Consider the following 25,685-nt stretch of genomic DNA (forward strand, 5'->3'; position numbering starts at 1 on the left):
TAATTCAGCTTCACCTTGATGAGCTATTTTGTGTTAATCTATCACACGAAATCCAATTGAAACAAGTTGTGGTTATACAATGAAAAACAAAAAATGTTCAAGGGGTGTAAATACTTTTGGGAAGCAAAAGGTTCTGAAGTGGAGAAGCCCTGATTTTTTCCCCCTATTCTTGCTGTTTTCTTCTTCAGTTCTCAATTGATGTCTTTAAATTAAGTGAGAAAAATCCTCCAGTTGGGTTTCGACAAAAGAGAAAATATTTGCAACTGTTGCTCAGGATGCTGGTCTGAAATGGAGCACAGAACCACAGGTCTGTAGTTCCAATCCCTGTCAAATAAATCTCCTCCTCCTGCACTTTCCCCCTCCATAGTGTCCTCAGGCTGGATCATTGTCAAGCACTACATGTTCGCTGTCATAATAATCACAGTTTCTTTATTTTTTTTCTCAACATTTTACTCCTCCGCACACACACACGCCCACACACACCTGCACACACGGGATCCAAGTTATGTTGGTAACTGATGAGCAAACAAAACAAATGGCAGCTCCCGCTTTGCAACAATGTCCCAGGAGACAGTTCAGTCTGTGAGCGAAGATGGGCAAAGTGGAGACAAACTGAGAATTTCAAACTAATAAGAGCAGAAGTAAATAAAATAAACAGGAAACACCAGGGAATTAATTCAGATCAGTGTATTTGAGTTTTGAGCTTCTGGCAGAGTTTGGAAAATAGAAAGAAGAATGAAAACATAAAAAGCTGACTCACACAAGCAAACTATAATGAGGCTATTTGAATCTTTAACCTTTTTTTATTAGTCATTTCTCCTTTTTAGGGATTTTCTTCTTTAAAGGAACCCGTTCATCAAAGAGCATTTTGTTCATATATAGGTATTTTTTTACAGAGGAAAATACTGTACAACCTTTTTTTTTCCCTTTTTTTTTTCTTCTCAAAACAATATCCGGAGGAATATGACTTACACACATTATTATTATTCCCTATATCATGATCATTTATTTCCAATGCCAAGCTCAGGAGATAATTCAGTGTGTCCACTCCTCAGTCGTACATGTTTGCTCAATAAAAAAAACCCCAAAGCAAGGTTCTGACAGATTTATAATTTAGCGCTACAATAAGCGAAGCATTTTACGAATTCTTTAAAAATCACAGTTCATCTTAGTGTTTCATATCAGAAGGCGCCTTTTTCTTTTCTTTATTTATTTTTTGGCGCGACACAGTTCCTTTTTTATATATAATTTCAAACCGTCCAATCACAGAAGAAGCAAAAAATAAAAACAAGTTTTTAAATAAACCACAGAACAACAGTTTGTTGTCACACTAACATCTATTTGTGCATAAAAGCAAAAAAAAAAAAGTGAACTAAAACATCTTTAAAGCAAATTCCCTGTTAAATGATATATATCATTCTTAATTTCTTTTTATTTTTCCTGTTTCAGAAGGTAAAAATGAACCTAAAAAGTGCAATAACACCCTAAAAATTTTTTCTCATTTGGAAGAACACATAAATATTAAATAAAAGCATTACAACAGGAGCTCAACCACAGCCATAATGAATGGAAAAAAAAAAAAATGCCATCTGGACATTTTTTGCGGTCTGTACATTTTCAACATATAACACACTTCCCTGATGCTTCCTCTGTGGCTGCATCCGACCCCTCTCCCCCGAAACTGAACATCACGACCACCCTGCCTTGCTCGAACGTCAATATGATCTCAAAAACAAACAAACAAAAAAAAATACACATTTTTGATGCAAAAGATGCAAATGTTAACAAAAACATTGTTAAACATACTCATGAGTTATCTGTCATCACCGTTTTCTTCGTGGTCAGCTAATATAAAAGTGCACTATTCACGCACAAAACTTGATTCCTCCACTGGGGGTGGTGGGCCGGGTTAGAAAGTATGCTTGCACTGGGCTTTTTCTTTTAGCGGTTTTCAGGGAGGGAGAACTGTTGAGGCTGAGATAGACCTGACTGTCGGTCAATCCCATGTGAGAACAAAGTATACCAAAAAGAAGGGAACAAGTAGCTCCTTCCTCTCAGTGTCTAATAACAATAATTAATAATAACAATAATGATAATAATAATACAGAACTAAAGATCAAATTATGAAACACATCCTGCTCCTCTTAGTGATTCACATCCCTTTTTCTTTGCAGTTCATGTCGCCAGAAATTTTCCTTTTTCTCAATAATCATCATTCGTACACGCACACGCACCCACACGCACGCACACACCTACATATATAGTTATATAGAGAGATTTGTTTTTGTTTTTCTAAAGTGTTTTTTTTTTTTCACACACAAAAAATGTGAAAGAAATAAAAATAAATTAAAGTCAAACATGCACGCACACAAAAAAGACTGATGTGTAGTAAAATGCTTTACACGGCTGCCCAAAATCTATGTGTCTCTGTCTCGTTTTTTCTTTAATGCATAATTGAATTCATAATGTTGGTCGTTTTGTAAACATCTCGATGAATCGTTTCGGTGGGCCCGTCGTTTTCCGTCACACCGGCGCCGCTGCTGTTGTTGTTGTTTTTGAGCGTGATGAATGAGGCCACTTTCTGTTTATTGGTGGTACACAGAATGTTTCTGCAGTTCCTACTGTCCCCTCTGGGTTTGATTGTTTTATGGGTCAGCATCTTGCTTTTCCAACTGGGAAGTATGAGTGTGGTTTACGGAAGCACCGAAGCCCTCGCCGTTGTCCTTGTCGCCGTCAGGCTCCTGCGCTGAGTCGTCGTTCGAGTCAGTGTTGAGGTCATCCTCTTCTTCTTCTTCCTCTTCCTCCTCCTCTTCCTCGTCCTCGTCCTCCTCCTCGGCGCGCACCTCCTCATCCGGAGACAGGTCGTCCTCGGCTTCTCCAGACGTCCCCGTGTCGTCCAGCTGGGACTTGGCGTTGTGCGCCGGCCGCGCCACATCGAGGTGCAACTTCTTGCTGAGATCTAGCGAGTCGCTGAGGCCCAGACCGGCGGCGTTCTTCAGGAAGAAAAGGGAGCTGCTGGTGTTGGTGCTCAGGTTGAGGGAGCTGTCTAGGCTGATGGAGGACGGCGGGTAAGAGTGGTTGTAGTTGGAGGCGAGGCCCCCCGGCTGGTAGATCATGGAGGGGACGCTGCTGTTGATGTTGTGGGACAAGCTGTGGAGGGTGACGGGCGAGGACGTGGACACGCCCAGGGAGGAGGGAGCGACCGGCGCCATGCTCCCGACAAGGTGGTGCATCCCCTCCTGCTTGGGCGACACGGACGGCAGCTCGCCCCGCTCCTGCTTCTCGTGCTTCCTCTTGTGGGAATCCATCTGGGACATCCCCACCACCGTGTGCTTGCACTCAGGGAAGGTGCAGTGGAAGTGCGAGCACTTGAGCTTATATTTGCAGTCGGGAACTTCACAGTCGGCGCTGGAGCTGAACTGGCAGAAGCCGGCGGCGCTGATCACGTCTTGCTTGCCGTGGTGCTTGCGGTGGGCCGTCACCTTGGTGCTGTCGGTGCAGCGGAAGCCACAGCGCAGGCAGTGGAAGTGGGTGCTGTTGCCCGAGAACTGGCAGTCGGGGAAGTTGCAGCTGAGCGAGGACTTGAAGCGCTTGAAGTCATCCAGCACCAGGTTGTCCACGCGGTCGTGGTGCTGCGCGTGCTTGTACATGTGGGTGCGGCCGCAGAACTTGTAGCCGCAGTTCTCGCGCGTGCAGTGGTAGTGGGTCACCTTCAGGGAAAACTGGCAGCTCGAGTCCTTGCAGTTCTCGTACAGGTCGTAGCGCCGGAAGCCCTCCAGCATCATCCCCTCGTCCAGCATCTTCCGAGACGATGGGGTCTTGCGGCGTTTGCCGAACGGAGACATGTCCTCAATGATCCAGAAGCGCTTCTTGGCGCCGGTGGCCGTGGGAATGGAGATGGTGTTGCCTGCAGAGAAAGAAGCGAGTGCATTAAAGAGTAATCAGTTTGGCTCACAAAGTAAAACCCACAAACTACAAGCAAATTACTGTCTGGGTTAAAACTCTGATGTTGAACTCTCCCCAGCCAAAAGCGGCTCGCAGCTGAGTAAGCGCACAAAGCCTTTTTTTTTTTTCCTTTTCCCTTTCCTAACTCCCAGAATGATTAAAGGAGTGGGGAAAGGATGATAGATTGACTGTGGAACATGACACTTTTACAGAGTGTCTCCAGCCCCCAAACAAAAGAGGGAGCGGAGAGTCCTAACCAACCCTCTTATCTATGTGTTGTTTTATGAGGGGCACCCACCTTTTGCGGCACCCTGGGGTCACTGCTAATGATGCGATCCCTGTTCTGCACGACAGGAAACAGTGGGCCTCGATAAAACTTGAGGCGTGATTAAAATAAGAAGCTGCTGATGCAGCCTTGTTAATGGAGACTAAACAAGGCCCAGGCTTCGTGGAACAGGTGCCAAATTTACTGCTCTGTCTCTTGGTGCAAAAGTAAAAGCACACACCGATGTGTCATTAGAGCAAGCATGCATGTTTATCCTGTTGCTGCACATTGGAGCGCTGGTGAGAAGTTTCGATATACTAACCATGGGCATGGATGTCTTAATAATTCTGTGCCTTTATATTTTTGTAACAAAATGTATTTTATTCAGGAAGTGATGATGCCACAAACACTACTCTGCTTAGCAAAATTGGTTACGTAAATTGGTTGGTTTTCATCAATCAGGCATCAAAAGACTGTATGCAATTTTATAGCGATTTCAGGTCGGTGGGCTCCCCCAGAAGCCTTATTTTGTCTTTCCAAAACCAGTTTTAATGTAGATTTCAGATTTTATTTCTGTTAGAACATCCAATTCTATCCAAGTTTCAACCATCTCAATCGAACTGGTTAGGATGTTCAGGAAAAACCAACCAACCCACAATGTTCAACCTAGTATGAAATGGAAACGGCTGGAGCACCAGAGTCCTTCTCCATACTAAAGCAAGTTTTGTGTCATGATGGAATGAGGTCAGGCGGATCCAAAACAAATACCTGACATTTCAAGCAAATCTCTTGTGCATAAAGGTATTTTGATTTGGGGAGGCAAAAACTGAGCTTTTAGGCAGCTGAACCAACCGTCAAGCATGGTGGTGGCAGCATCATGACTATTTCACAACCAGGGATTTCTTCGGAAATCTTCAGATTAACCTCAGGAGAGACGGTTTGGTGGTCCAATATCAAGATGATCCCAAACGAACTTTAAAGCTGATTTTGGAATAAATAGACCAGCTTGTTGATAGCTACAGAATGTGAAGGTTTTCAACAACTTAAAGCACGTTTATCCAAACACTGTGGGTATATATTTACACATTTTAACCTGGATGTATAATTATGACTCTGTTGGAATTAGAGAAATTCCACAAATAAATAAATAAAATTAACTAAAAATATCAAACCTGTGGACCAAATTTGTGTTTTCAAAAAAAGTTGGAGCTAAACAGTTCAATCACATCATTAGAGGCCTAAAATTAAAATAACATGCATGCTGATGGTGAGTGTACATAAACCTTTCACTGATTCTGATAAGAAAAAAAATAAAAGAAATAAATAAACTGTTAAAACTCTGCATAGGGCTCAGTAAATGAGAGTGACAGCTGCAGTGTTGGTTTGGATAAGTACCTGCAGCATCCTGTACTATAGGGACGTCATTTTTAACCGGAGACGGAGTGGCAATGATGGGGCTGAAAGCCGGTGTGTTGGTTGGCATGACAACACTCCGAGTGGCTCCCAGAGAGGCGCTGAGCAGAGAGTATGACAGACAGGATGGAGAGAGGAGATATGGGAGCGAGGGCAGAGGAGGTCGGAGAAGAGCGGGAGGGAGAGACGGGGCCTGGGCATGGAGGCCAGGCTGAGGAGCGGAGGGAGGAAGAGGTGGTGGAGGAGGAAGAGGCGGTGGAGGAGGGGAGGAAGGAGGTGCATTTTGGGTGGCACTAGTGTCAGCAGGGGTGGTGGGAGCAGAAGAGGTGTTGGGGTAGCCTTGTCCTGGAGAGACAGGTTGACCAGAAGGGGGTGAAGGACAGGCGAGAGGGGAAAAACAAGTACACCAAAACAAGGGGCCACATCACACACACATACAGACACACACACACACAGAGGGATGGGAGGTAAAAAAAGGAGAAAGATAAAAGATAAGAGAATGATACAAAATGAGGCCCATTCAAAGACAAGTAACCCAAACACCAGCCAAAACAACAATGATGAGAGTCGTGGATCGTAACGGCAACGCATGTAGAAATGCGAGAATCGTAGCCAGGCTTAAGATTTAGCGCAAACAAGAGAAGAATAAAAAGATATACTTCACATAGTTCAGCAAACTTACAAGTGCTAAAGCTGACGGGATGATGTCAGGCCAGAAGAAAATGTGATAAAGTACACTCAGATCGATAACCACTGATGTACAGAATGGATGTTTTATGACGATGACAAAGCAAAACGCCGAACGTCTCGTCAACGAATCAGGACAAAAGAACGCTGCGATGTCATCAACCTCAGGAGTTGTTATGACTCGCGTCTATTGATTGTAAGCCAAACTACTGAATCATCACACATATGAGTAACAAATGGCTGAGATTAACGTGAGTGAGGCCGAATGTGTGAGTTGGCTTTTTTGAATTCACCGTCCCCTCACCTGCTGGAGAGCTGTCGTTGCCCACAGGTGTGCTGGTGCAGCTCCGGTCCTGGTTGGAGGACTCGGAGGAGAGGCCCAAGGGGCTGCCTCCTCCTCCTCCGCCTCCTCCTCCCATGTACTCCAGATAGTCATCGGTGTCATCCATGACGGAGGAGGAGAAGCCGGAGGTGATGCCCGCCTGAGATGCCATGGGCCCGGACATCAAACCAGAAGCGTGTTGCATCTCGTCCGCCCTGTGGCCGAGCGACATCACCTGACGAAAAACAAACAACATAAAAAGTTATCATAACTGTACAGAAAGATTCGAGACAGGCTTTATGAGTCATAATGCAGTTGGCAAACAACCAAGTATTTCTTAAGACGTTTTTTTTGAAAGAATATGTTCTTGTCTTTTGAAAGCAGCAGAACAAAAAAGAAAAAAAATAAACAAACAGAACAAGAAAATCTACATGCTTAAATGAGCTTAAAGTACATCCTGTGCTCTGATGGAAAGGTGTGACAGCCCTGTGCATCACAATGTGTGGAAATTTCAGTAAAAAACAGTCATTAAGGGTTTGTCATTGACTGGTATGACTGGAAATGAGAAATTTATCTTGTTTTCTCGCAGAACACCACATCTTTCCCTGAATCTGACTCATAGAAAAGGAAACCCGATGCAAGTCATGCGCACACACAAACAGAAAAATCTTGATGAAGACTGGGTTTGAATGTCTTCCTCTTGGTAGTGTTTCGTACCTGGGAAGGGACTCTATCGAAGTTCTTTCCCAGCATCCTTCTCATGTGTTTGCGTGCGTGCGAGGTCATCTGGTGCTTGAGCAAGAAGGAGAACTGGCAACCCTCTCGGATGCAGTGGAAATGGCTGTTGACCTGGTTGTATTTGCAACCTGGAGAAAATAAAGCAGCTTTACTGTTAAAAGGTTCTGTTGAATTGTTGTAAGCAGTTATAGCTTAGCTGTAAAGCCTGTTACGATTGCTGCTGCTCACGGCTAGTCCGAAATGGACAAAGAACAAAGCAGACTTTGATGGTATTAAAGCAAGTCCAATATCAACCAAAAATGTAAAGAAATATACATTTAAAGAAAAAAAAATATATATATATATATATATTTGCTTTACCAGTACTTTAGTTTAATCTCTGACAGTTACTCTAAAGGAAAACGTTCTTGTGTTCCATACAGGAAGATCATTTATGGCGCATCTCCTCCTTCCACTTTTTCCTGTATAATCATCTGCTTCTGTTCAAATAAACGCCCAATGCAAACATGATGACGATTTAAAGATTTATGATATAGTGTTTGCTGTAAGATTTACGTCAGCGTAGTTTTCTTTAGGACAGTAAATGACATGTCAGGTTTGGTCTAGGCCCTAGCAAGATTAGCCATTAGCTTTAGCCAACTAACCAGATCAATTCTTACACTCAAACTCAGAACTTACCTTTTACAGAAACGCAAACAAACTCTTAATTTGTCTTTGACTAATTATGCCACATGTGAAACAACTGCTAAAGCATATTTAATTTGCTTTTTGTTTCGCTCTAATATTTATTTAAGACAGTTAATCTGAAAGGAAGCTTTACATGATCCGTTGTCAATACAGGATCCACACAAAGAGACCATTGGTGATGCATCACTTCCTATCTCCATTTCCCATGCAAATAATCTTTTACTTCTATCTAAGTAGCCACCAACAACAGTTCAGAAGTTATAAAATACCAACGGGGTAAAATCCAACAATGTTTGTGAGACTGGAGTAATCATAAAACATAAGAAGTCTGCTTTGGTCTTGGTTCGTTTTGAGCTAGCCATTAGCTTTAGTCTCTGAGACTGAGTAATCTGTATTTAATCTAAAGGAAGATGTCAAGAGAGTTATCTCCAGCAGATATTAAATGATAGCAGGTTTGAAAAATTTAGAGCTATCCCTTTAAACTCTCTATGTGCAGATTAATTTGTCTTCGAGGCGTAGCGAGGCATCTGAAAGTAACTAGAGCGCTAAAGGCCACATTACCAACATGAGGGCGTTCTGATTAGATTATACGCAAAGAGAAATATTTTTAGTCTTTTTTTTTCCTTTCCTTTTTTTTAATTTCATGATATGGCTCCAACAAAAGAGGGATTGGGTTTCAAAGTGTTTCGGAGTGTACATGTAGGAGGAATATTAGATCACTGGTGTCACACTGAGCAAGTCAAGGCTTCTGTGCACTAAACCTGTGGAGCTCTTTTATTACACTGACATGCTTTATTCAATTAGGAATTTACATAAATAAATTCTCATTTTCTGTGGGCCAATAATGCACACACATCCCTCCAAACCAAAGTAAATATACGATTATTACCATATTAAATTCATTTCTCAAAGTATCTCCGTTGTCGTTTCTCCTTTTGTTCTGAATTGTTTCTGCTGTCTGCTTCACAGTCTTCTGCTCTTTCCTCTTGTTTTAAAACTAGTCTAGCTCTAATTGCTTTATGATTTCAAATTAAATGATTGTTCCGTTTTTGTGCCTGTTAATCAAATACCATTATATAAAAGCAGGCAGAAATAATTGAAAGAGTAACATGCTGGGCAGGTGCTAGCATGTCAGTAACCATGGCACCAGGTTTAAGAGAAAAACATGCCTCTGTCATCAAATAGCTCCTGCACACACGCGCCGGTTTCAGACACGCAAAGTTGAGCAAATAACAGTAACCCCCGTGACACAGAGGCCCTTTTGTGAGACAGAAACCAGGTAACATCATCAGCGGTGTTCAGTTTAATGTTGCTGCCATGGATACTGGCAACCCATCAATTCTTTATGACTAGAGCGCCGGCGATGGTAATCCTTTCTGCCGTTTTTTTTTCTTTTCTTTTTTCTCCCCCCGCCAGCCTGAACAATGCAGTTGGCAGATCAGACTGGGGACAAAAAACAGCTGTTTAGGGCCCGGTTTTGTTTGCTTTGTTTGTGAAAAGCTTGTGTAACCGCCTGACAAAAAGAAAGAAAGAAAAAAAAAGAAGTAGAAAAAAGAAAAACAGATCACTTTTAATTCATTTTCTGTGCGATGGCAGCGGCGGCTGAGAGGCAACACAAACAGGCTCAACCAGACAAGCCAGATAATTAACAAACACAAACCTAATTGCTCATTTCTGACGCCGGCAGAAGAAAAGAGGAAAACAACCTGGATGTGATTGCCCTCTTTGACATTATTGCTCATATAGTTGCGCAGGCAAGACTTCCTCTGGGACTCGAGGTCGGCATTGTGAATATGCAAAAACGCGGTGACAAAATCTGCGAAGCGGGCCCTTGTTTCGTGCCCTTTTAAACCACTCTCACAAAGCACGATGCTGTGTTTGCCAACACCGGGCTCTCTCCCTTTGTAAACACAGAATATCCTCTTGCAACAGCCAGTAGAAATCAATGTACATCTCTCTCTCTGCGTAACTCCTTTTAATCCTCGAATCAAAAGCCGCTCAAAAGTTTTCTTACATATGGAGGATGAGAGGGATGTTCGCTCTTACCCAGCCTCCCACACTCCTCCCTCTTAGTGAAGTACTTGAAGCCGTTGGCGGCGCGGCGCTCTGCCTTCTCGTGCTTCTTGATGTGCCATGGTAGCTTGGTGGTGATGTTGGTGACGAAGAAGCAGCCTGGCCTCAGACAGTGATAGTGGCCCCTCATCCTGAACTCGCAGTGCTGCAGCCGAGACAGAAGAAGGAAAATTAGGCTCTTCTACCGCAAAGCATTTTTCATGTAAAACTTCCAGACTTTTCAGGCCAAAAGTTAAATAGAAATCTTCTTAGCCTGTTTTAGAATACATAAAAGTTCACCGTAAAAAACCCCTAAAAAAACTAGATTGAACAAAAGAAAGACAGAAATAAAAAACAACAAGCAAGAAGGGAAGATAGAAAATATTGCTAAAACATTTAAACAGATATTGTCTCTTATTTTCAACTTTTTTTCTTGTCAGACTTATCCAGATCAAAAAACACTCAAATCAAATTTCAAACTTTCCTATACTCTCCCAAAAACTTGACAGACTGGATTCAACGCACCTATTGTGCAGCATCTTCTATTTTCTGGGTATTTGGAGGTACAATTATTTTGTTGTTGTTTTTTTTTTTTAAGCTTGTCAAAAGCTTCCCCCATTTGTGTCTGCACCACCATCTGTTTCTGAGGCCCACATCCCAGAGGACCAGGCCAAATAAGATCTGCTCAGTTCAGGAGATGGGAGGCTAAAAGGAGGCGGACGGGGAGCAGAAGGAGGAGAAGGGGGGTGACGGGAGGGACTTTCAGTGAGACGGGTGATTTTCGACACATTAATGAATTCATTTAAACGGTTTTCGAAATACTGGCTCATGAGAGCAGGCAGGGGGGATGCCATTTAGGTTTGATTTGCCAAGCATTCCCCTGATTTTTGCCCTATTCCAGACAGCCTTGTTTACTGTGCAAGTGACAATGATTTATTGGGTAATATCAGCTAAATTGGCCTTTTCTGAGAGGAGAATGCGGCAGTCAAAATGACATCATTGACATATAAACAGGCATTACTGGGGTGAGTCGACTGTCTTTCTCAGCGGAGATGGAAGACGGGGAGCAGTGGTTGTGAAAGCCTTGAGTCAAATAAGCTCAAATACTGGTCTAATAGATAGCATACTTCATGCTTAGAAACCTCCAAGAGATGACAGCCAGTGATCCCACTCCTGAGAACCAGCTGCACTCACCTGGTTGGGACAGAGACACTGCAGGGAGTAGTAGGAGAACTGATCGCGGACGTTGACCAGGTTGTTGTTCGGGTTGATGTGGTCCAGACAGTGGGACTCCGCCTTTCCGGAGGTCTTGCACACATACTTACAGTTCCCAAACAAGCAGTGGAAGTGGAACTTGTTTGAGTATTTGCAGTCAGTAGCCAAACAGGGATCACTGCAGAAAAAAAAGAGCTATGGTTATGTAGATTACTGGCTTAAAATCAAATTCTCCAGAGATAACAGGGACACTTCAAGACAAGGAGAAAGTTTATCTCCTCGTCTTGCTTGTTCATTTATGTGGATGCCCAAATCCAAGTAGTTTTGTAATTGTGGCATGCTAACAACAATATCACATTACAAAGTTCAAGTGGTATAAAAGCTTTTGCAAGGTATTGTAGAATAAGCTACATACTTTTCCTGAAATTGCAGAAAACCAGGTTTGACTTGTGGCTTGGCGTTCTCCAGGGAGGTGGTGGCCAGAGGCGAGTTTGCAGGGAGGTTGGGCATCGAGGCCGGCATCTGAGGGATGCTGCCGGTCAGCTGCTTCCAGGCCAGCAGTGATGGAGGAGGAGAGCTGTAGCCACCAGAGGACGTGAGGTTTGCCACGTCCATGGAGGGATTGCTGGCTATAGACACGGGCGCGACGGGTTGCAGCGGAGCTGCTTCACCGGGTTCTTTACCGTCACTGAACGGAGACTCTGGCTTTACTTTCAAGGTGGCTCGAAGGTGGAAGCTGAAAGAGAGGATGGAGGCAGCCTCCATTTTTTTATACTGATCAACAAAGCAAAGCGCCGTATTTTCCAAACAAGAAGCGGTGTGACACTCACTTAGAATGTTTTATGGCACCGTCCACAGTGCTGAAGAGGGCCCCGCAGTCCTCTACCAGGCAGTGAAAGTGCACCTTATGGAGAAAGTCACACTGTGCCTCACAGAAGTCATCTGTGTCAAACCTTTGTATTGGAGAATAAAAAAAAAAAAGACGCGTAAATGCACTGCTTTCCCAACAAAGATGACGACTCGTTCAGCTTCTCATAACAGTTTCAGTAAAGACTTTCAGTTTTGTCATACAGTAAGCCAAAACAAATTCCTGCAAGATTGGATTCTTTATGCCTTTGGGGGTTTCCTGGTATATAAATCTTTACGTCATGTACAGTGATAAATGCCCTAAACAGTTTACAGTCATTTTCAAATGTCATTCTGGGCTATTAATATGTATATTCCGACTTACAAATTTCAGCTGTTTTCGTTTTTATGTTACTTTTCAATGTTTTGGATCATCAAAGTCATTTTAATACAAGACAAAGATACGAGCAAACAAAAAAATTGTTTTTAAATGATGGTTTTACTCATCAACAGGGAAAATCTATCTGAACCAACTTAGCTTAGTGAAAAAGTACAAAAAAATCACACCCCTTTGTTAGATCATGAATTTAGTGTGATTAACCACATGAAATCTGATTTCAGCTTCCCCAACAACAATGATGATTAAATACTGCCTCATCTTAAGATTCAAGAAAGAACTTAATACCACTTTCTTGACAGCATAAAGTAGACAACAAGACGTGAAAAAACAACACATCATACTAGGATCTAAGTAGATATAAGAACAAATTCAGAAATATCTATCAGTCTGGAAAGAGTTATATAATTATAGTTATAGTTAGTCATTTGAAAGTCCAGCAAACCAGACTGAGAAAACATTGATTATAGGTCAACCTTCTCAGCAATAGCAAGCCAACCAAAATTACTCCAAGAGTACATCAAAATCTTATCCATGAGGTCAAAAACGAAACCAACTAAAATAACAAAGGCACTCCACATTTGCCAGTAAACAACTAAAAACACCATCATCTGATGGTACACAGGTACACAATGGGTTATAAAGCTGGACACTGATCCAAAGCTATGAATGGGTCAACAAAACTAAAATAAATGTTTTGGAGTGGCGTAGTAAACGTCATAAACCCAACTGAAATGCTGTAATGTGACCTAAATACTACAGAAAACCCCAATTGTGACTGAATTGATTCTGTGAAGAAGAGAGGCCCAAACTCCTCTGCAGTGCCGCAAAAGACTCATTTCCAGTCAACAAAACCAGTCAATGGCAGTTGACGCTATAAAGAGTGGCACAACCAGTTTTTAGGTGTAACAGGCAATTGCTTCTCTCATAGGGCCAGTTGTGTTTGGATAGCTTTTTTTCTCTTCACAACAGAAATTTTTAAAACTACTTGTATTGACTCTGTGAGGATGCAAATACTTTTTTTCGCAGTGCAGAAAGTGTTTTTTTGTTTGCTTTACCTGCGGAGGTATGTCTTCCAGATCTCAGTGGTGTTTTCTGGCCTCTTCAGCACTCTGTGCAGGTACTGAGCTGCCTCAGAGGTGTCGTGGACCTGGCCTCCTTCCAGCTCAGTTTTCAGGTTCATGGCATTGAAGAGGGCAGGGTTCACCTGGGACATCTACAGAAACACACAGGGCAAATGAGCTGCCAGCCGCCTCGTTTTGGCAGAGCATCCGCGAGCGCAGCGCTCGCATATGTTAGCGAGAGCATGAAAACGAGCCGACAAATACACCCGAAATTTGGCAAAGCTAAAGAGAGCAGCCAGGATTACAAACAGGCTGGCTTTTTTTTGTTTCTTGCCTGCTTGAGTTCGGGCCAGGCGTATTTGCTAAGTGTTCCCCGGGGGCATATGTTAACCTTTTCATGTGATGTGGTGGTTCGAATCAAAACCCCAGAAGTCTGACACAACAACAGTGGAGCTGTTAGACAACTCCAACTCCACTGTTTGTATTTACTGACTGTAAGCCTGAAGTTAAGCTGTCTGAGAAGAAGATTTAGAAGACGAGTGTTTGAGGAAGGGAAGCATACAGTAAGAGGGAGGAGGCCGTGATCAGTTGCTGAGAGAAGAGGAAGAAAAAAAGTGAGACTAATCTGCCATTACATCATCAAGGTGATGGAAACCACCCAGCGCATTTATATCAGTCAGATAAGATTTATAGCTAAAACCGTGTCCATTTTAATCTTCACACAAACATTTAAATTTCCATACGCTCACATTTAGACTTGTTAAAAAATGAGGGCAGCGCCTTCTTGTTTTTTTTTTTCTTTTACTCCCTTGACTTTTTAATCAAATAATTTATAAACTCTATAAATAAATGCAGAGTGAGGCGGGGAAGTTAAAGTATAAAGGGGGGGGGGGGGGGGAGAAAAAAATGGAAGGCAAGTTCAGAACAGCTCATCAAAAAACAAACATCTCTATATATCTGGCATGGCACCGAGCTACTGCTTCATTACATTAATTTGTGAGAGGTGCAGCGAAAATTACAATGTATGAAAAATGGCTGGAAAATTTAAATGATACAAACTCATCTTATTAGCGGTGAAACATTAAAAAACAAACAGGCCCCTCCGTGTCCCGCTAATTTGTCTTGGGATGAAAGGCGTTAGATGGATGGATCTTACCTTATTCATAAGCGAGGATAAAAGAGATGTATTCCCCGGTACAGGGTGTCCATTTGATTCATTACTGAAACAAGGAAAATGAACAATGTTTAGTCAAGATTTGCATGAGAATAGTAAATATTACTATTTATCATAGGAGGTACGCAAGTATAATGAAGAAGAAAAATGCTGTCTTTCTGAGAAACATGGTGCAGGGTGGAGGGTTATTGATAAATAGGAGTTGATTTATCACTGATCAATCAATTTGATGAAAATGAATTGACTTATGTAGAAGTGTTTGAATTGGGGGAGAAAAAAAATATTTAAAGTAGAAATAAACAAAGACGCATTTGATTTTTCAGTGTTTTTTAATCACATTCTGACAAAGGTGACTAAAAATCACTAATGTGAAATCAGTATTTTGAATTTAAAAACATGTGCTTAATAGTCACTACTGTCTTGCACACAATGTGACATTACCTGTGCTCCTAAAAACTAATTGACTGCTAATGGTAGCTGGGCTAGACATGTTTTATTTTCTTGTATCTTCTTATAATTGAAAAGAAATGAGAAATTGCTAAAATGAATGGTGTCAGCAGGTCACAAAAAACAAGGGTTATATATCAGTAATAAAATGATGATTGGTGCATCATTAGCAACAACAGAATAGCATATTGATAGAGTATTGTGTCCAATAAGCCCTACTCATCTACTACTTTAGACTTTATAGTTTGACTGTAATAATCAATGTATTTTTGAGCAGTATTAAAAAATAGATCATCTTAAATATTTTTGTTTTAAATCTTTGTGCTAATGCTGTGACAATGTGAAACTTTATACCATTTTCATGCTATCATATTTACATGTTATAGCATTATAAAGCAACAATATGAAAATATTATAAGATAATATGTTTAATTTGATAAACATAAGATTAAAAGTCAATCTACATATCACTTAAAGATGAGCAGAAAAAATAAATTAGCTTGGGTAGTTGTGACCAAAGTGGCTGGTCAAAAACTCACAAATTATTATTTTTTTTTTTCAAAAGTAAAGACTGTATTTTCTACATGTTGAAACATCGGTGAGGTTTCAAGACTTGCTCTCTCAAGCCTTGCTTTCAGAGAGCAAGACTTGAAGCAGATAACAGGAAGGCTAAATGGAGTCCATTAAGTCTGTTTTATCCTTTGAGCTTTCAACCACTATGTATGGGACTGTAATTCTCTTTTCAAATGATTCTTGAGGATAAATTGTAACTGACGAAAACTGCTTATATATATAAAGAACACAAACTTAAAATTGTCCACAAAATCCTAATTGCTGCATCCCTAATTGGGATTGTTTGCAGTGTCTGTATACCTGTGGTCTTTCTTGCTCAGATCCAGGCTGTGCTCCTGTTGGGAATCTTGCGGCACGCCGGCGTTACCGTCCACAGGCTCCTGCTTCACTTGAACCAGATTAAACTGGCTGGCGGAGCCTGACTGCCCATTCCCTGAGGAATCAAGCCAAAGACGAGGCAGAGGAGAGAAGAGACAACAAAGTTATTGTTGGTCAGCATTATTACGCTGTGACAAGATCCAATCTGACTTCTGTCCTGGCCCGAGAAGAATACTCCGAGTGATAATTATTGCGAAATTATGTCAGGCCGTCAAGCCTTTTAAACGGTGATTGAGAGGCGGGAGATATGAGGGAAAAAGACTCCTTTTTCTGCAGCACTTGTCACAACTCATTTGCCAGGCTGCCTCTTAACTGGTCATTAAGTGAGATGCTAATGCTGAGGGAAAGTGGCAGTCTCAGATTGGCCACCCGCCCCTCCTCCTCCATATCCTCCTCCTCCGTTCCCACTTTCTCTGGCTTTCACGTTGGCCTGACAACGGATGGCGGCCAATGCCACCAAGCATACCCACGAGGAACAGGGGCGCCATGTCGGTCAGATTGGAGCTGACAGCCAATCAGATTGGTTCAAATATTGTGACCTCTCTATCACCGTCTCTGCCAAATAGGTATTCAGCGGACAGCAGAGTGGAATTGCAATAAATAAACAGCAGGGGACGACCTGAGGTAGAAATGCTGACAGGAAGGTGAATGCTGGTCCCCCTCCCGATCCCGGGGGACTGAAATATTAATTTGTCCTCAGGCTACACACAGAAAGCCGAGCCTCTGGCTGACAAGAAGTGGAGGTTTGTCTTAAAAAATATATGTGGGAGGTGAGGCACCTCTGGGTTAACCTCTAGGACACTAAAGCTGGAGTGCACCAGCAGCCATTTTCTGGTGTTGAGGAATCAGGGATAGTGACAGGCAAGGTCATGGGCATCCAAGTGTATGCCCTGGTCAGGACCCGCTCCTTTTTGAAAGAGAAAAAAAAAATGGGACAAGCCCAGCCTATGATGAGGGGGGAAAAAAACAACAAAAAACAAGGAGAGTTTCCTCCTGCTAAAAGATGACCCAGAGACATATCAGACCGAATAGGAGTGGAAAAGCCAGTCTTGGGCCTTGTCAGCTGAAAGCTAGGAGATGGGGAAGTGTCAGTGTCAGTGTCAGTTCAGTTTGACAATGGTTGAGGTTGGAGGGGCTCTGGGGGGTAGTGGGGCTTAGAGGGAAAATAGCAGTCAGACAATAATGCTTCTGGTTTGAGGTCACCAAATGCTTACCAGAGTCCACATCCAGCCCTCCCATCCCTTCACCTCCCCCCCCCCAAACCTTCAACTTGATGAGAGAATGCCCAAAATTAACTAGCCAGACGAATCCTGCCCTGTCATTGACAATTAAATCAACTGGGAGACAAAACGGGAGCATATTCCATCAAGAAGAGCCACTAACTGCATCATCTGCATATGATCTGCAGGCTCTGTAAAATAATACTTCAATAAATCAGATGATAAGTTGACTTTTAAATAGAGAAAAAAAAGACTTGGATGCACTTCATGAAATCATTATTATTATTATTTTTCTTCTATTCACTTCCCAAGGAGGGAGAACAAATGAGTTTGACTCAAAGCAGCTTCTTTCTGGAAATTATCCAGGAATAATGTACACCATGTAATTACTCCGGATAAGATACAGAGCTTGTGAAAGATCATTTGTACTGTGCGTCTAATTAGTAAACCCTTCAGATGCTTGAATCTCTGGAAAAAAAAAAAACACTTAGGGGTAAATTAGAGTGGAACATTAATTAAAAAAAGAAGAAATACTGAATGCAGAAACAGGAAAAGAGGCTCAATTTACTGCAAAAAAGAGGCAAAGTTTCACAACCAGATGAGAAAATAAACACTGTGAAAAATAGCCTTGACGCAATGACTTCTCTCACACCTTTTTGACAGAGAAGCACAAACCACTTCCTCCTCATTTTAGCCCCAAATGTCCTGTTCACACATTTTCTGAAGCAAATATGAGAAACAAAGCCACAGCTACCCCTCCATTCTGCGATGCACCAACTTTTTTTACAAAAATGTTTGTGATTGAGACTGTGGTGGCGTGTGTGTGTGGAGGTTGGGGGAGGAGGTATTTGAAAGAACAGATCTGAGCTGTAGCGCTGTGTCTGAAATGAGAAGGGACCATCTGTGGAGGCCCCACCCTCAGCAGGTGCCTCCCACCCCCAGCAGAGTTTGCTGCTACCTGCTGGAAGCCCAAAAGGTGGAGCTGAGCCTGACAGGCTGGGCTCAGCTCAGAGCAGCTGCCCCTGGCTCTCTCTTTCTCTCTCTCTCTCTCTCTGGGCCCGTCCTGCTCTGGGAACACCAGCAGGAATCATAATCCTTCCCCACTTCCACCAACATCCGGAGCGACCCCCGTTTAAAATCCACCCCCCACCTGCTCAGACCGAGAACCCGCTCTAAATGAATGTGGCGCCACGCTCCACAGTCCATTATCAGAATTAAACGCTTTATTTTCATTTTCGAAAGGGGCTTTGTTTGGAGCAATATGATAAACACAGACAAGCCAATTACCTCCAAAACTTATTTGAATTATGCTAAGCAGACTCTGACATGTTTTCGTCAAAACCGGAGGTTTCTAGAAATTCAGAAAGACTTTGTTGATGAGCGTCTTCCTTGTATCGGAGCCTGTTTCCTCGCTCTGCTGCCTTGAGTCATTTCTACCTCAGTGATTTCACTTCTTCTTTTTTTTTTTTTATCAGTTTGCGCATAAAAATCTTTTTATTTTTTTTTTCTGGCAATTTTTCAACTTAATTTCATTCCACCTCCATTTGCTTGGAACGAGCGCAGACAGAGATAAGAGGCCAATGATGAGGAAACATGTTCAACACAAGCCCCATGAGCCCCCCACTCTGAACATCATAAGAGACTTTTACAGGCTCTACTCTCCCCCTGTCAGCGCATTTATCTCCAAATGGATTGTGGGTATCTAACAAGCGATCAACACAATAACAGAGCCAGAGCAGAGCACCGTGCCTCTGGTTTGTCCCTTTAAGCCCGAAAGCACAGGCTCTCCTGGCTTTTCCCTCTATTTTTGGGATGGCTGTAGAGTTGACCTCTGAGTGCACTCTGACTGCTCTGTCCACACTCAGGAAGGAGATGCTTCTGTCTCCAAGTACAAAAGCAGAAATGCACAACTGTAATGTATAAGCACCAATATATAAGCTAACACACAGTGCTTGACCTTTGACTTGTGTGATTTCTGAGTGCAAAATTGTTGTATTTCCCCTTCTTTAGTGTAATTTTATGACCAGTAATGATTCATCTAAGCCTTATCTCAATAAGTTAGAATATTTTTAAAGATGAAATTGATTTTTAAAGCATTACTTTCAGAAATCTGTCAAAGAACATTCACTTTCTCAGAAACCAACATGGAAGGGTTTCCAATAAGGAAATGTGAAGTTGTGGCTGACACAATCAATTGGCATTACAGTTGTCCAGCAGATATAATGTACAAGTAGAGTGAACCACAACCAATCACTGATGAAGAAGATGGCTGTCCAAAGAGCGCTGAATCCAAGCATATGTATGGGAAGCTTGGTGAAAGGAAAATGTGTAGTTAAAGAAAAGATGCACAGGCACCAGGAACAACCAGAGGATTGTAAAGCAAACCCAATTTAAGCGTTTTTTGGGAAATTCACAAGCTGGAATAAGTGGTTCAAGAAATGTAGAATCCTGATAGTTTGATCTGGACTACCAGAAGATTTTAGAGCAATTCATTCCAAGACTTCAAGCAATGTGGATTGTGTAGCTCTTCATTTCCTATAGACTTTGGAACCTTGATTTAAGAATGAAAATACAAGTTTGCTTCTTATCAGATCTGAAAAACAGCACAGAATCCACTGAGCAACAGTCTCTAGACTGTAGCTATCCCTGTGTGTAGTGCATCTTTTAAACCAAACTTTCTCCTTTCACTCAGTTTTCCATTAACATGCTTGCTTTCATGCAGCATTCTGAAAAGCAAGTTTCTTTAGCTGCATCCTTCTAACATTTTTTTGACTTTTATTAACTTTAATTTATAATAATCAAAATGAAAAGATATATATGTCTAAAATATATCCCTCTAAAAATCTATGAGTTTCGCTTTTTTACTGAAATAAATTAACTTTTGGACCATATTCTGACCTACTGTAAGGAAGTTGTCCGTTTAAAGCGACCTACCTGTGTCTATGTTGTTTAACGGTTTCAAGGCAGCTGCCGCTAATCTGGCCATCATGGGTGATATCAGACCCTTGCTTGCAGAGATCTTCTCCATAATGGAAGAGCTGGCAAAGGACGTTGGAGTGGGTGCCATGGCTGCATCTCCCCCAACGGAGGAGCCGCCCTGGGTCAGAGAGTCGGTCGGCATGGAGTGTGCTCCAGAAGACACGGCCGTTATCAGGCCAGCGGCCGTCGGGGGAGGCTGTAGAGGCAGCCTCGGCAGAAGCGGGAAGAATGGGTTGGAGGAGGCCAGGGCGCTGTTTGAAAGAGCGAGCGCTACCGGCATGTTGCTGGGCAGATTTTGAGTCAGCAGGCTTGACATGCGCTGGCCCGCGCCGGGCAGCGACTGGGTGGGCTTGAGGTTGTGACCCGACATCGAGGAGGCGGTGGCGGTGGTGGGCGTGCTCAACAAGTGCGGCGCGGTGGCGGACTGTTGGGTGGTTGGCGAGGCACTCAGGCTGGAGTTCTTGCTGCTGATGGCCGAGAAGTCCATCAGGTCGTCGTTGCTGGACTCTTCCTGCTCGTCCTTCGGGGCCAGGAAGGTGGAGGAGAGGCCCATGACGCCGGAGGAGCGGATGTGCCGCCTCTCGTGCTTGCGCTTGTGGGAGGTCATCTGGCTGGTGGAGGTGAAGGTGAAGCCGCAGCCGGAGCGGATGCAGTGGAAGTGGTTGGTTGCTTTGCTGTACACGCAGCCCTCGTACTTGCATTCCTCGTACTTGTAGAACTTCTTGAAGCCGTCCTTGGCGTACGCGTCATCCTTGATGTGGTAGCTCTTGTGCTTCTCGATGTCGCACTTGTTTTTGAAAGTGAACGTGCATCCCGGACGCCTGTGCAAATAATTAATAGGAATGTGTTACAAAACCGCCTAAAAGGAATTGAAAATGTCCCTGTTCCTGTTAAAGCAGCTAGCTTCGATGCATTTTGTTGGGATTTCATTTTGTTTATAATTGGTTAATATTGGTTCACTACCAATAAGTATCAGGAAAGTGCAAGATGCAAAAGTAAAATCCATTAAAACCAGTTGAACCTTTATGAAATAAATGCAAAATACTATGAGCAAATCAGCATGAACACTCCATTTCCACCCATTTACATGGTGGTGGCAGCATGATGGTGTAGGAATGCTTATTTTCAAATAACACATTTCTTACTGAGATGAATTAATCACCATAAAGCTCCTTAAATGTTCGGCTAATGTTTCTGTATTGTTTGTCACATTAAGAACTTGATGCTATTTTACCAGACCTAAATGAAACATTTTAGCCTAAATGCAAAATGTTCAACCCCAACATTAAACATGGTGTTAGCAGCATCAGACTGCAGGGATGATTTTCACCAGCATTTCTATTGCCAATATGAATAAATACTCTTAAGAACAAAAGTTTGATGTTTAAAGTTTAAGAATATTTAAATATCACTCTAAAAACTTATGCCATTATGCATGATTAGATTTTTTTGTATTAGTGTTCTCTAATTACACTTTATTTCATGTACATTTGAGGATTTCACAACTTTACTCATATGACCAAATGATATATATTATAGCCAAGTTATTCTTACATCTCACAGATATAGATCTAATTTTTTCTTTCATCCAACCAAGAAGTTTGTTTCTAAAAGGAAATAAGACAGGCATTGCTCAAGATAATAAAATAATATACAAGAAGCTTAGTATAAATTAGTGATTATTTTTACTATTCTTTTAAAAATGGGAAGCTGGAAATTATTTATGCCCTTCTTAATATTCAGTGTAAAAGTCTTTATTAGACTTACAGCAATCAAGTCTCTTCTTATAAATGAAGAGCAGCTTTTTGTGGGTCTCCACTGCTGTTTAGACTATTTCTCATTGGTGATGATGATGATCCTACTCTTTAAGTTTGTCAGGCCTCCTTGCCATCACCCTAATCTTTGGCTCCCTCCACAAATTTTATATCAAATTTAATTTAGGACCGCGGCTGGATATATTACTTTCAGTTAAAAGAAACGCATCTCATAAAACTAAAAGCTACCTTCAAACCTAAATCTGCCAGAAATCCGATTACATTTGATCTTTTTGTTTAGCATTTAAACTCTTCATGCTCGCATTGTTGACCACGTGCATCACCTGCAGTGAAAGTGCGTGGTCTTTTGGCCGTAGAACTGACAGCCGACGGTGCCGCAGTCCTCGGTGGCGCGGAACCTCTGGAAGCCGTCGTTAATCAGCTGGGCGTTCTTCTTGTGGAAGTTTTCGTGGGTCATGACATCTGAGGTGCTGGTGTACACCTTGCTGCACCCCACCTACAGAGAAGAGAGAGAGAGACAGAGCATGGTGATGGAAAACGAGATCTGGGCCGACAGCGCGCATCAGAGTTTCGGTTTGCGAGGAAAGGTCTGAAGAAGAAAAAAAAAAAGGTAGCTTCTTGAAGTGCGGTACTTTAAAGATATCTGATATACAGTACGGGGTACAGAAGAGGGAGCGCACTGTGGTTAAGAAAATGCTAGTGCCCTAGAAATGAGTGGAAGAGGGTTGTTTTCTCACATTCAACTTTTAATTTGTGGTGATGCACATGTGAGCGTCACCGGTTTCAGATTAACCCTTTGAATGGGAAACAATCTTTGTCATCTTTGTAACAATTGGAAAGAAAAAGGTAGTAACTGAAAGAGGTGGTGGTCACAGCAGGCTTGTGAAACTACAGTACCTTCCTGGCAGAAGCTGCCTTTTAGAAAATGAAATTCAGATTTGGAACGTGATGGTGGAGATGCTACCAGCTTACAGTAACACTGAGAGAAAAAAAAAGAAAGAAAAAGGTTTAGAGAGGTGGTGGGGTGGGGGGGCAGAAGGAAACCACAGGAGTAAGATGACTGTCTTGATCTTTAGTTTAAAAATATTCTGGAAACAAACGACTCCTTACAGGCAACAAAGAGGGAAAAAACGAGGTAATGTTTGAATTTAAAAGGAACGATTGTATATCATCAGTGGCAACTTCTCCATATCGAGTCAAACAATGAAGAAAACGCCACTCTGCTTCTTTCTTCTTTTTCCCCTCTTAAATCAGAGCAGCCGATGCCAACATCTGCAGGTTCTCAGCGACTGTTAAAACAACGGCTGAAATATCCTAATAACAATTACGCCGTCGGAGAGGTATAAAAAAAAAGTATATATATATATATATATATATATATATATATATATATATATATATATGTGTGGAGCCATCCTGGGCTGCCCTGCTGCAGTGACACTTTGAAAATAAGCAGATGAAACAAAAATTAAACAAATCCAGAAGGAGGGGAATAATCCTCAACAGGCTGCTTGGTACTAAAAGATGAAAAATGTGTAGTTTATATAAACACCTTAGGGAAATTTTATCCATGCCAATTAAGGAGTGAGAGAGTGAGGAGAACAGATACACGCCGAAGCTTCACATCTATTCACTTGCTTTAATTTCTTCATTTTGATTTGGTTTCTGGAAGTTTTTTTTCTTTCTTTCCCAGGCTACTGTTTAAAGACAGAACTGTAAATCCATGAGTCAGAGCCAACAGAATCTGACTCATTTTCATTGCATTTACTCAAATATGTAATATAGAAATATTTTTTGGGTTGTGTGTGTAAGTGCATTTCTACTCTGGGGAAGCTTTATTTCTTATGAAACTGTAGAGTCTTTCTTTCACTGTAAATATTCTATAATTAAGGTTTTTGTGCATTTTAATATAACTTTTTACATTTTTAATCATTTAAGATCTACATGATTTACAAAACATATTTATTCTACTGCATAGCTGAAGCAAGTTAAACATAACTGTCTAAGTTGGTGATTTTTGACTTTACACAACAATACACCTACAGTATACAATCACCTCCATACAGGATATTGACTGTTTCCAAACCAAATTTTGGTAATTTACACTACTCTTTGTCAAAAAGCTGGTGGTAGATGCTCAATTAAAGCGCTTAGATCTTAATTCCCTTTAAAAAAAAACACACAAAAAAAAAAACCACACGCTGAAGGGTGAATGGCTGAGAAAAAGTTGATGGAAGAAGCAATGAAAGTCTAACCACGGCGCCTTGAAATGTAATGATACCCTTTGACCTTTTTCACACTTTCTCACGCTGCAGCCACAAACTTTCATCTGTTTTATTGACTTTTAATGTGACAGAGCATCACAAAGTAGTGCATAATTGTGCAGTGGAAGGAAAATTTTTTAATTGTTTCAAATAAAAATCTGAAAACTATAAAGCCACCAACACCCCTAAAAGAACCCAGTTCAACCATTTGTTGTCAGAAACCAGAAAATATAAATATTATCTCAGTATAATAATCAACCATGATTCACTGTCTTGCATCTTGATATTTTAATCAAGCTGCAAAGAGTCACATGGTAACTCTAAAGGAGCTACAAAGGTGCAAAGCTCAGGTCGGACGAACCGTAAACAGAAAATTTATTACAAATGTCCTCCATAAATCTCTGAATGTGCTTGGGTCAAATGTAACTTGTTGCTCTGCATGCAAAACTCTATTTGTGTGGTGCAGCTAAACAGAGTATCATCCTCGAAGGAAACCTGTTAAAAGCTGCAAGGGGTGTAAGACGGGGGGCAGAGGTCTGCGACCCCAAACATAGAGCCGGAGGCCCTGCAGTGCAATCATGTAGATCTAAACAGATTTATTCTAGATAAACATAGCTGGTAGAAAATTCAAAAGACTTTCTGCTGTAATCAGGAAGTAAAATCGGTAAAAAAAAAATTTAAAAAAAAGATAATTTGGGAAAACCTACAAGGGGTTTTCCCAGTCTGTAAATGACCTACTATAAAAACACAGTTGAGACTTTTTAAAGCTGAAAATTGGGTTTAATAAGTGTAAAACATTTCAATCCTACGCTTGTTGCAGATTAACCTGACACTAATTTATTTTAAGCATATTTTGGATTTCCTTGCAGCAGCGAGTTATTTGTGTGTTATTCATGCATGGTGAACCAAGGTTGCAGGGCTTTTTTTTATTTTTATTGCATGTCTGTGTATATTGTGCGCTTTAAGTCATGCCCACCCTACATGTTTGTGGCCGTGTGTAGGTGGGCGAGGGGGAGCTGCAGTGTACCTGCATGCAGTGGTAATGGGTGCTTTTTCCGTTGAGGTGGCAGCCATGGTAGTAGACGCTGCAGTCATCCAGGGGGCTGAAGCGCATGAAGCCATGCTGCAGGGAGTTGTCCCGCTTCTTGTGCATGTTGTAGTGCCTGATTACATCCTGCTTACTGGTAAACCTCTGCAAAAGGGTAAGGGAACAGGGAAGGGAGGAGGACGAGGAGGAGGAGGGA

General features: G+C 41.9%; 1 protein-coding gene across 8 annotated transcripts in view; it reads right to left on the reverse strand.

Moving 5' to 3' along the window:
• Positions 1–221: 221 nt before the first annotated feature.
• Positions 222–25,685, reverse strand: part of casz1 (castor zinc finger 1) — a 215,705-nt gene continuing 190,241 nt past the window's right edge. For 6 of the 8 annotated variants that reach the window (XM_023327638.1, XM_023327703.1, XM_023327524.1 and 3 more), the window contains 14 exons: positions 25,469–25,633; positions 22,501–22,673; positions 20,358–21,223; positions 16,126–16,258; positions 14,788–14,851; positions 13,626–13,783; positions 12,155–12,277; positions 11,740–12,060; positions 11,304–11,502; positions 10,104–10,275; positions 7,350–7,498; positions 6,615–6,867; positions 5,606–5,968; positions 222–3,907 (listed from right to left, as the gene is read on the reverse strand). In XM_023327638.1, coding sequence (XP_023183406.1) covers positions 2,646–3,907; positions 5,606–5,968; positions 6,615–6,867; positions 7,350–7,498; positions 10,104–10,275; positions 11,304–11,502; positions 11,740–12,060; positions 12,155–12,277; positions 13,626–13,783; positions 14,788–14,851; positions 16,126–16,258; positions 20,358–21,223; positions 22,501–22,673; positions 25,469–25,633 — 4,401 coding nt within the window. In that variant the 3' untranslated portion in view covers positions 222–2,645. The remainder of the gene's footprint in view (positions 3,908–5,605; positions 5,969–6,614; positions 6,868–7,349; positions 7,499–10,103; positions 10,276–11,303; positions 11,503–11,739; positions 12,061–12,154; positions 12,278–13,625; positions 13,784–14,787; positions 14,852–16,125; positions 16,259–20,357; positions 21,224–22,500; positions 22,674–25,468; positions 25,634–25,685) is intronic. The other 2 variants (XM_023327809.1, XM_023327761.1) reach the window with 1 other exon arrangement.

This window comes from Xiphophorus maculatus, chromosome 1 (assembly GCF_002775205.1).
Source record: "Xiphophorus maculatus strain JP 163 A chromosome 1, X_maculatus-5.0-male, whole genome shotgun sequence".
In the NCBI taxonomy this organism is placed as follows: domain Eukaryota; kingdom Metazoa; phylum Chordata; class Actinopteri; order Cyprinodontiformes; family Poeciliidae; genus Xiphophorus; species Xiphophorus maculatus.